The sequence below is a fragment of the Phalacrocorax aristotelis genome, chromosome 5, assembly GCF_949628215.1.
Source record: "Phalacrocorax aristotelis chromosome 5, bGulAri2.1, whole genome shotgun sequence".
In the NCBI taxonomy this organism is placed as follows: domain Eukaryota; kingdom Metazoa; phylum Chordata; class Aves; order Suliformes; family Phalacrocoracidae; genus Phalacrocorax; species Phalacrocorax aristotelis.
The window spans coordinates 69,901,301-69,912,092 of record NC_134280.1 but is presented as its reverse complement, the minus strand read 5'-3'; the positions used below and the strand labels follow the sequence as shown (position 1 = coordinate 69,912,092).

Sequence of the window (10,792 nt, the reverse complement as noted above, 5' to 3'; positions counted from 1 at the left end):
GTGTCCACCTCCATCACCCCGTGCCTGGTGGCCACGGGGTGCCCTGGGCTGGACACGGGGCATGTTTTGCATCCCAAGTGGTTTGGGCTGGAGCCGAGCCAGCGGTGACACACGGTGGGGCAGGCAGCCAAGGGGCAGAGCAGGAAGCTGGCAGCCTCCCTCCTCCAGAGAGTGGGCTGTAGCAGACACCAGAGTGCCTGCCTGCACCCTGCCAGCCCCAGAGCTCAGCAGGGTCCCAGTTGAGGTGCCGGGGTGCTGGCTGGGTTCCCTGAAGCCACCTCCTCCGGGTAAGGGCCCCGTTAGCTGGGACGGGGAAGCTGCGGTTTGCAGCCCAACCGGCGCCAGGCTGCCAGCAGCCTGCCCAGCCCGCAGGCAGCCCTGGCAAAACCCGCCCCGTGCCACTCCCTCGTGACTGTGGAGACCGGCAGCGTCTTCCCACAGCCCGGCATGCAGCAGCCCCTCGAGCCCCCCGGGCAGCAGCCCCCAGGCAGCGGGGCTGGGAAAGCTGCCGAGGATGATGGTGGTGGCGGGAAGGGGAGCGCGGACAGCAATGCCATGAGGTGAGAGCGTGTGGCTGGGACAAAGAGGAGACAGGAGGGGTCTGGATGCTCTGCCTTCTCCCCAGATTGATGCTGAGGTGACGTGGAGCTCCTCTCCCCCATCATCTGGAGTGTGAGGGGCTGGGACAGGGCTGGGGTCCCTCTGACATCCCCATCTCCGCAGCAGGAACCCCTACGCGGGGCTGGTGAGCCACCTGCGGGCAGCCTGGCTCTCGGGGAAGACGCGGCCCATGGAGTACCGCGTGGCCCAGCTGGAGGCCCTGGGACGCTTCTTGGATGAGAAGAAGCAGGACATCCTGGAGGCCACTGCCTTGGACATGGGCAAGGTGAGAGGGGACTGGGAATTGGGGGATCCAGGGGGAGCCTAGGGGCTGCCCATGGCCCTGCCAGCCCCTGCCATCGCACAGAGGGTTGATGTGCTGCCCCAGCGGAGCTTCCCCACCTGTTCGGTGCTCCCACTCTGTGCTGGGATGTGCTGGGCTTGGCGCCAGTGGATGTGGGTGGAGGCAGCAAAGGGGAGACTGAGCTGGAGCACGTCCCAGCCACCTCCTGAGAGCTCATCCCTGACCCTGGGGTGGAAAAAGAGGGGCTGTGGGGAGCGTCTGGACATAATTAGCCATTCCCAAACCCGTCAACCTCAGTTTACTGCTTCTCTGGGCAGGTCCAGCCCTCGATTCCTGTCGCCCCCTCTGCAGGCTTTCCACCAAACGTTATTCCCTCCCTGTCTCAGTGCTCACCCAGGCTGCAGTGCCCAGAGCCTGGACCCCCCTGCCTTTGCATCGTCCCCTGCCTCTTTGCCCCCTCCCCCACACCCATGGCAGGGTGCCCAAGGGCAGAGGCCGAGCAGACCCATCCCCCGAGTCTCCGTAAGTCCTGAAAAAGCTCCAGCCCCACCCGAGCCCCAGAGTTCCCCCTTTGGTACAGCTCATTCACCCACAGCCAGAGCCTCACGCACCACGCAGGGCTCATCATCTCTTGTTCTCCATTCGAGTTCACAACTTCCCTTTGGACACCTTCCCCATCCTTACCGCAGCCCGGATCAATGAGATCAGCATCATTTTTTTCTATTTTTAAGCAGCCAGCTCTTCTGCTGAAAGGAGAGCCAGTGTAACCCTTGATCCCATTAAGGAAAGGTGTGCTGCATCTCACCCCGCTTCCCACTTGCTTCTGTACCCTTTGTGCTTCTCCTTTCCTGTCCTGGGCGGGGGCCGGACACCCACCTGCCTTAGGAACCCTCCGATGTGGGGCTTGGGAGGTGCTGCCCACGCGCGGTGCTGCCGGCGCTGGCTCAGTCCCAGGCAGACGCTCCCTTGGCGGAGGAGGGAAACGGGACCGTCTTCCCCGCCCTGCCCGGTGGTGAGCGTCTCCGGTCAGGTCTGCTTGTGGCTCATGTGGTGCCCAGCAGCTGGTGGCCAGGGCGGCTGGCGGTCGGTGCTCGTGGGAAGGGCTTGCCCGCTCAACCTTCCGCGTGAGTGAAGAGAAATGGTGGTGGAACAACCACCGCTCTCACCCAAGGGGTAAATCTGAGACGGGAAAACTCTAGCGATGAGCCCAAGGCAGCTCAATGCCATTGGGGGTTAAAATTCGGGGTTTAACACCTTGGTTAGCCCAATTATTAGGTGTTTCACAGTAGTCGAGTCATGAATTTTTCTTTTTTAATCACATGGTTTTCTCTGCATCTGCCCACCCCAAGCCCAAGTGAGCAGCACCTTGCTGCAGGTTGTCCCCAAGCCACCGGCGACAGCTACAGCTTAGTAAACATCCACGGCTTATACATGGACACAAGGATGGTGCATCGAGGGAGACCAAAGGTCTGTCCAGCCCAGGCTCGCTGAAGGATGCTCAGAAACAGGGCAAATACACATGATACTTCCAAATATTTTTGGAAGCCGGCGGTGCTGCCTCCCGTCCAGAGCGAGAGCCGTGTGTGCGCTCCACGCTTGCTGCCACGACACTGCGGGCAGCACCGGCCACCCGGTGATGTGAGATACCCCTGGGGCCACAACTCCCGTGAGCTGTGAGAGACCCAAACATCTGCTGCTCCCTTACCAAGAGAGCGATTTGTGCTGTCAGGGCCGCTTGCGGCTCCTGCAGTCTCTTCTCAGGGACATGGACACCTCCTGCAATACCCTCCCTGGTCGCTGGGTCTCTGCTTCTTCTTTCTTCTACCCTAAAGTGAGGGACCAGGCTCGGTCTTTCCTGGCCTCACCTCGGAAAGCCCCGTGGGGGGCTCTGCTCCTGCTTGGGCTGCGTCCCCTGGCACAAGCCCAGCCGCTCCAGCCCACCCAAGACACCCTGCTCGCCCAAATGCCCACCGCAGCAGGCTGATGGCTGTTAGTGTAGTCGTGCTTCCTCATTTCCCTGAGGTTCCATTTTCTTTGGAGGAGACATGCAACGGCTTGGTCTGCTCCTGCTATCTGCTTGCCTTTGCCCTGGAGGGGCAGCCCAGCTTCTTCCTTGACCTTGCTTCTCCTCCCGATGTCGAGCGGAGCCACACGCCTGCACTGCTCCCAAACCCCTCCGCCCTGCGGGCTCCCCCTCCGCATGGCCGTCCCTCCTCCCGCCCTGCTGAGGACAACCTCTGGAAGCCTTTGCTGCCCCCTCTCCCTCCTTCCTAGGCTCAGTGGTGGATCTCCTCCCTTCTTTCTCATCTCACTCTGCCAAAAAACTGCACAAACAGGCTCCAAAATCTGGGTATTCCCTTTTCTCCTACATTTCATCCCAAATCTTGACACCCAGGTGGAGGATATTCCCCAGAACTGGCTGGTTTTATCCTTTGAACCTGCCACGTCCCCCCCAGTCCCCCCCACCTCACGTTCCACCATCCTCCTGGGTGAGAAGAAACCCACCTGTAGGCCAAACATTGAGGGGTCGCCCATCGATGGAAGGTGAGGAGCTGCTGGCGGGGCCGGACTCAGCACCAGAGCTATTTTCATGCCGGTGACATGTCCTCGGTGGGAAAGTCAAAGCCAGGTGTAGCGGGGTGGTGGTGGGGTTTGCACCCAGATCTCTTCTGAGCTTTTATTTATTGGGCTAAATCCCTGCAGCCTCTTACCTCAGTTACCCTCTGGCAGGTCCTGAAACAGTAGCCCATCCTGCTGGAGCCTGTCAACTCACTCATTTCATTTGTGCTGGTGTGAAAATGTGATAGAAAAAGGGGTTGTGACTCGGGAAGCTCTTGTCTCCCGGCCAAACAGGCCTGAATAGCCACATCAGCCCTTTCTTCCCCCAGAACACCACCACTGCCTTCACAGACCCCTCTCCTCCCCAGATACTTCATTTTTGGGAACCTCAGCTGAGCTCCCAGCAGGGAAGGCCCGGCCGCAGGCAGGTTCCTGCCGACAGGACCGACCTGGTGATATCGCAACGGGGTTTCGGAGCTCCCCAAACCTTAACGGCGCAGACGTGGTGGGGCTCACCCCGTCCCCGTGGCGGGCTGTGCAGCTTCGCGGGGGACAGCAAAGCGCGCATCCGCCACGAGACGTGCAGGGCTTGGGTCCCCAAATCCTGGGTGAAAAAAATACGGAGGGTAGGGGTCATGGTGTGAGCTGGGATGGAGTTAATGCTCTTCCCTGCAGCTGGCGCAGCACTGTGCTTTGGGCTTAGTATGAAAACAACGCCGATAACACCCCGATGTTTTGGCTGTTGCTGGGCAGGGCTCGTACTAGTCAAGGACTTTTCCAGCTCCCCAGGCTCTGCCGGGGGCACAAGAAGCCGGGAGGGGAGGGGGCACAGCTGAGAGAGCGGATCCAAACTGGCCAAAGGGATATTCCATACCATGTGATGTTACACCCAGTATGTTACCTGGGAGGAGCTGGCTGGGGGAGGGAGGCAGCCATCGCGCTCGGGGATGGGCAGCGTCGGTCATGTGGTGAGCAGCTGTATCGTTCGTGTTTCTGTTTTTTCCCTTTTCCTTTTTATTATATTATCATTATTGTTATTATTATCATAATCAATATTATTATCATTATTATTTTATTCCAATTATTACACTGTTCTTATCTCAACCCACAAGTTTTTTTGCTTTTGCTTTTCCGCCTCTCTCCCCCGTCCCACAGGGTGGGGGGGGAGCGAGCGAGGGGCCGCGGGGTGTCTAGCTGCCGCCCGGGGCTGACCCACGGCAGCAGGGATGCGAGCTGCCGCTGCGCCGCAGCACACGCACAGCTGACACGTCGGGTGCTCTGTGTCCCCAGCCGCAGTTCGAAGCCGAATTCTCCGAGATCCTCCTCTGCAAGAACGAGCTCCATGAGACGCTGAACAACCTGTCCCAGTGGATGAAGGACGAGCAGGTGGACAGGAATCTGGTAAGGGGAAGGATGAGGGAGAGGATGGTGGGAAGGACCCACACGCCAGGTAGGGACGGGTGGGATGTGGGCGTGGAGAGGGTCGTGCAACGAAGCACTCCTGACGTGGTGCGTGTCCTGCAGGTGACCCGGCTGGACTCGGCCTTCATCCGCAAGGACCCGTACGGGGTGGTGCTCATCATCGCGCCCTGGAACTACCCCATCCACCTCGTCCTGGTGCCCCTCATCGGGGCCATCGCTGCTGGTGAGCCAAGCCTGTCCCCTGGCCCGGAGGATCCAGGCAGTGCCGGGCAGCAGCGAGGGCACCTCGTCCCCAGGCTGGGGTGCCAGGAGGGCTGGCTGTCACCATGTCGCTGCTCTGACGTCTTGCTTATCTCCCCACAGGTAACTGTGTCGTCACCAAACCCTCGGAGAAAACCACAAACACCGAGAGACTCGTGGCTGAAGTGCTGCCCAACTACCTGGACAAGGTAAGAAGCTCCCCCTGTCCTGGTCTTGTAGCTGGGGTGTTGCCACCCCCTGCACACACCGAGCCGTGCCCTCCCAGTGTTGTGCCTGCCTTGCACACACCAGCACCACCCCACCCCTGGTTTCGGGTTCTGCCATACCTCCTTCCTCCACACTCAGCTCACGTCCACATGCCCAGCAGCCTGGGATGCTGCTGGTGGGGACGGGGAGAGGGTGGCCTGGGCAGATGGTGGCAGAGGTGGACCCTTCCTCGTACGTTGCAGGACTGCTTTGCCGTGGTGACCGCCGGCGTGCAGGAGACCACCAGGCTGCTGGAGAACAAGTTCGACTACATCTTCTACACCGGTACGTCCTGCGGGGCAGAACAGAGCCCTGCCGGGTCTCTGTGCGACGAGGAAGAGGGGCTCCCTCTGGACACCCCGCCGTGGCTTACCCTGCCCGTCAGTGCGAGGCGGTGGGCAGCCTGCCTGCAAGCACGAGGCCCCTGCCCTGCCCTCTGAGAAGGCAGGGCTTGTGTTGGGGATCTGGTGGAGGATCTGCCACCAACATGTCTGAGAATCTAATAGCCATAACTGGGTTTTGTAATGGCTGAGCTGGGGGATGCCATGGTTGAGCTGCAGAGGGTGCTGGAGAGGAGGGCTCGGCCATGTGCTGCACACCAAGGTGGGTGCGGGACAGGAGTGGGACTTGACATGTCTTCCTTGGCCCTGGCTTCTCATAAGGCTACAGCCATGGGCTGGGCTGTAGCACTGTGGGATCCTCACTGTAATGCATCTCTTCCTTGCCCACAGGCAGCCCCTCCGTGGGGAGGATGGTAATGGCAGCTGCTGCCAAGCACCTGACGCCTGTGACGCTGGAGCTGGGGGGCAAGAACCCCTGCTACGTGTCCGACACCTGCGATGTGCAGAACGTGGCCCGGCGGGTGGCCTGGGGCCGCTTCTTCAACGCGGGGCAGACCTGCATCGCGCCCGACTACGTGCTGTGCAGCGCAGAGATGCAGGAGAAGCTCCTGCCTGCTCTGCATAAGACCATCACTGAGTTTTTTGGCCCCAACCCTCAGGAGTCCCCCGACTTTGCCCGCATTGTGGGGGACAGGCACTTCCAGCGGGTGCAGGCGCTGCTGCGCAGCGGGCGCGTGGCCATTGGAGGAGAGACGGACGCAGAGGCACGCTACATCGGTGAGGGCTTGAATTTCACACAAATCTTCGTCCTTGCATGGAGTGGACTTGGATTTTGGAGAGGGTGCCCCAGCTGGAGGGGAGGTTCTAGATAGAAGTGATATTTAGGGAAGGTTTGCACAGGAATCGGGGAGCTTGGCGAGGCACCCTGTCTTAGAGGAGCGATGGGTCTTGGGGAGAGGACCAAGGTGTCATCTCCAAACTCTGTGCATGGCTGATGCCTTCGGGTTTCTTTCTCTGCAGCTCCCACGGTGCTGGTGGACTTGCAGCCCTCTGATCCCATCATGCAGGAGGAGATCTTTGGCCCCATCTTGCCCATTGTCATTGTGGCCAACGTGGACGAAGCCATTGACTTTATCAATAGCCGCGAGCGGCCGCTGGTTGTGTACGCCTTCTCCTCCGATGACAAGGTATAGCGTACCGGCTGTGCGACGCCAGCCTCCGCTTGCCCCATGCTCCTTGGCAGGTGTATTCAGCTGTGTCCACACGCCAAAAATTTTCTTTAGAGCAGACAGCCCTGGTTGTGGGGGAAGGATTGCAGCTGGAGGTGCGGGAACAGGGTGCAAGACCCACGCCCACCTTCTCCGCTTCCCTCCCAGGTGGTCAACCAGGTCCTGGAGCGGACAAGCAGTGGTGGCTTCTGCGGCAACGACACCCTGATGCACGTGACATTGACCTCGCTGCCCTTCGGGGGGATCGGTAGGTCCAAATCCCCCAACGTGCCTATCCCGGTGCCTGAGCCGTGCTGAGGAAGGGTCCTGAGGGCTCAGTGCTCTGTGGGGAAATCCTTCTGCACCAGATAGGACCCCACCACAAGCCCTTGGCTTCACTGCGCCAGGGCTGAGCTCTTGGGCTTCGCAGCCCTGTTTCTGCTGAACGCGCCTGGAGCACTGAGAGGTTCCTCCTCTCCGTGTTCGCTGTCCCAAGCACAGCGTTCCCTGTGTTTGTGGAAATGTCTTGTTTTAAACGTAGGGGATTTGGACTGTGGCCACCACAGAAACATCTCTAGAGCTTCCTTTCCACACGCAGCGCCGCTGTAGGGTGCCGGCAGCCAGCCCGTCGCACCCACCCCGCTGCTGTGCTACCCCTTTTCGCTGCAGGGCGAAACCTGGGAATTGTCACTTACCCAGACTTTTCAGGAACTCAGAAGTTCAGGTTTTTTTCATGGATCTCAATTTTGGACTCCTCCGGGTCTGAAGACAGCACAATTCCCACTGAATTCCCAAATATACATGCTTTCTTTTATATAAACTCCTGAAGACCTATATTGCATAAAACCTCTGAGGACTAACCAGCAGGGGATCCAGATCACAGCCTAGCAGAGCTACTACGAGGGTTAAAAGCTTTACAGGCATTTGCCATCACCCCACCCCAGAACTGACAGATCACCTGAGGGTGATATTTTTAAGGCAAATTTATTTATATGTGCAATTTCTAACGGTCCTCCCTGTTGCTTCACACAAAGCTTTTGGAAATTGGCAGGCTCTGAAAAGGTCTAAATTTGATTCTGAACCTTTTGCTGAAGCTTGCTGCTGGAGAAAGGCAGCCGAGGAGGCTGTCGCTCCGCTTGCCACAGTATCACAGTCTTCTCTGTATCTACACTGGCCACCAGGCACTGGTTTCAGGTTTACACTCGAAGAATTCAATCATGCAAGGATTCACTGCAATGTGAAGCAAGGAAACGAATATCAGCTAGAAGTTGCCCAGCTCTCATGTTTCAGTTGATGTACGTGATTTTGAGCTGCCACGGGATGTTTTCTATTCAGAGCATCAGCTGGAAAACAATCCTTTCATTCTTTCAAAGGCTTCAGAACAAAGCTGTGTCTAGTCCTGCATTCCTCCACCACGACCCTATCCAGATGCACGAGAAAGGACGGGGCAAGCATGCGCAATATTTCTTCCTGAAAGTCTTCCAGCCTCCCTCTGTTTCCAAGTCAAATCATTTGCCAAGCCAGAAGGGTCCCATGTGTTCGGTAAAGGGTGCTGGACTCCACACACTTACCCAGGCTGCCTTGAATCCAGGGAGTCTTTTAGTCACTATGGTACCCCCGTGACATGGCATTTCACGGCTCACGGACAGAAACAGCACTTCAGGGCTGTGTGTCTTCTGGCCGGTTCTGGATCTCTACTTAGGCTGAAAAAACCCCCCATGTCCAGAAGTGCTTCTCTCTTCCCCCTGAGAGGAAGGAGTCTAGGTGGTGGAGACACCCACTTTTGATCAGATGATATTCACTGCCATGAAGAAGCAGCTCCTATTCTCCACCCGAGACTCAGAGCCACCCGGTGACCTTCCTTTGCGCTGGGGCTGCTGGTCTGCCAGATACCAAACACAACTCATCAGCTTGACCAGGATTTGCATTTTATCAGGAAGGCTGACCGGCTCCATCTAATGCACAGAATTTTATCACATCAGTTATCAGTACACAGGTGATTTCCTTATCTTCTGCCAGCCTGCCTGGCTTTCCCGTGCTTGCTCCTGCCCAGCCAGCTTTCACCTCCCAACAGCCATTTCACTCATCCTTGGAGATGGGTCATATCCTCATCAAAGCCACCTTGACAATCGCCCCTCTCCCCTCCCGGACCCTTGCCGGCAGCGGGGCTGGAGCCAGCACAGAGGGGACGTGTTTTGGAGGGTATTTTGCGGTAGAGAAGCTCATCTGGGGGGGAGCATCTTGCTGCTGCTGCCGCCCGCTCCAACACCACATCACCAGTGACGCCCTTCCCAGTTGCTCTGGCACCAGGCAAGGTTTCACGATCTAAAGGAGTGTTTGGTTTTTTTGTTTGGTGTAGTTTTTTTAATCAATAAGAGAGTAAAAGGAGAATGGAAACTTGAGAGGGGATGTAGGAAGCACCTGCAGAAGAAGAGTTGAAGATCTAGAAACAAGACTAGTCTTCTTTTCTGGGTGTTTTATGTGCTTAAGCATCCATGGAGTTGGGGCCACATCTCCAGCATCCTCAAGGGCAACCGTTAAACAAGGTGTACCAGTTTCAGGCTGGTATAAACCACTGCTTCCTCCCTGGAAGGTGAGGATGGGAGGGCACTGACCTTGCTGCCTGTTCAGCGTGGCGTGGCGGAGAACGTGCCGACTTCCCTGGTCCCTCCCCACTCTACTTCTCCTATCTGCCAGCAAAGTGGGGGCACTTTGGATCCTCTCCCCAAAACAGCAGGATGACTTGAGAGGCTCTACCCTTCGCCCAGTTTCCTCGGTCAGAAATCCTCCAAGGCGCAGTCCCTCCTGTCGGGAAGACGATATTGTGCAAAACTCCTATTCTATCCACACTTTTCTGAGCCTGGCTTAACGTGGTGAGCTTTGCACCAGGGCTGAACATGTTACCTGAAATGGTGCAATCCAGACTGGTGAGAGGGTTGTTGGGAACCTTTCCTCCTCCCAACATCCCTGAAGCACCATGTGGGTGTCCAGCTAGGACGCCTCCACAGCCTTCTTTAGATTGCTTTCCGGGGAAGCTTGGCCACGGCCAGCTCTCCCTGCCAACCCTGGTGTAGGAAAGCAGCCGGATGAAGAGGTGGTGTCATTCACAGACGCAAGCGGTTTCCACCGCCAGCGCCTCCTCTGTGCTGCCCTTGAGAGGGGAGCTGGGGGCTTAATTTTTGGGCTAGGTGGCCCAAACGGTGGGTGAACGATGGCCAGATCCAGCCACCAACCGGGCACCTGTGCTGTGTGTTGCAGGGAGCAGCGGCTTGGGGATGTACCACGGCAAGTTCACCTTCGATGCCTTCACCCACCACCGCGGCTGCCTGCACCGCGGCATGGGCCGGGAGGCCCTCAATGCCCTGCGCTACCCGCCCTACAGCCAGCAGAAGCTGGGGATCGTCCGGGCTGCCTCCGAGGTGAAGCGCAAGGGCTCCTGCACCCTGCTCTGAGGGTCTCCAGCCGCCGGTCGCGGCGGTCCTGGTGGCCACGTGCAATCACAGGATCCCGGAATGGCAGGGGTTTGGAAGGGACCTCTGGGGCTCACCCCGTCCCACCCCCTGCTGGAGCAGGCACCCCCAGAGCAGGGGCACAGGGCCGCGTCCAGGCGGGGGGTGAATGTCTCCAGGGAAGGGACCCCACAGCCTCCCTGGGCAGCCCGTGCCCCTGCTCTGGCACCCGCACAGTAAAGATGTTTTTTCTCACGTTTAGCTGGAACTGCCTGTGTCCCAACTTGTGCCCGTTGCCCCTTGGCCTGGCGTTGGGCACCACTGAAAAGAGCCCAGCCCCATCCCCCTGACACCCACCCTTCAGATATTTATAGGTATTGATGGGATCCTCCCTCAGTCTCC

The 10,792-nt window shown here is 58.3% G+C and overlaps 1 protein-coding gene across 2 annotated transcripts; it reads left to right on the top strand.

Moving 5' to 3' along the window:
* The first annotated feature begins 166 nt into the window (after positions 1–166).
* Positions 167–10,656, top strand: LOC142058046 (aldehyde dehydrogenase family 3 member B1-like). Of its 2 annotated transcripts, none has more exons than XM_075095129.1 (10): positions 167–560; positions 727–886; positions 4,754–4,864; positions 4,988–5,108; positions 5,249–5,334; positions 5,596–5,677; positions 6,124–6,510; positions 6,754–6,920; positions 7,110–7,209; positions 10,200–10,656. In XM_075095129.1, the coding sequence occupies exons 1-10, from the start codon at positions 448–450 to the stop codon at positions 10,391–10,393; spliced, it is 1,521 nt and encodes a 506-aa protein (XP_074951230.1). In that variant the 5' UTR covers positions 167–447; the 3' UTR covers positions 10,394–10,656. The 2 variants fall into 2 exon arrangements, with proteins under 2 accessions (XP_074951230.1, XP_074951229.1); XM_075095128.1 differs by having other exon boundaries at positions 168–560; positions 724–886.
* Positions 10,657–10,792: the final 136 nt, after the last annotated feature.

What these genes read in the sequence shown, in the direction of transcription:
- LOC142058046 (XM_075095128.1), top strand. Translation starts at nt 448, where the DNA reads ATGCAGCAGCCCCTCGAGCCCCCCGGGCAGCAGCCCCCAGGCAGCGGG. An exon ending in TGCCCAACTACCTGGACAAG is followed by an intron (nt 5,335 to 5,595) that starts GTAAGAAGCTCC and finishes CGTACGTTGCAG; the next exon opens with GACTGCTTTGCCGTGGTGAC. An exon ending in CGCAGAGGCACGCTACATCG is followed by an intron (nt 6,511 to 6,753) that starts GTGAGGGCTTGA and finishes CTTTCTCTGCAG; the next exon opens with CTCCCACGGTGCTGGTGGAC.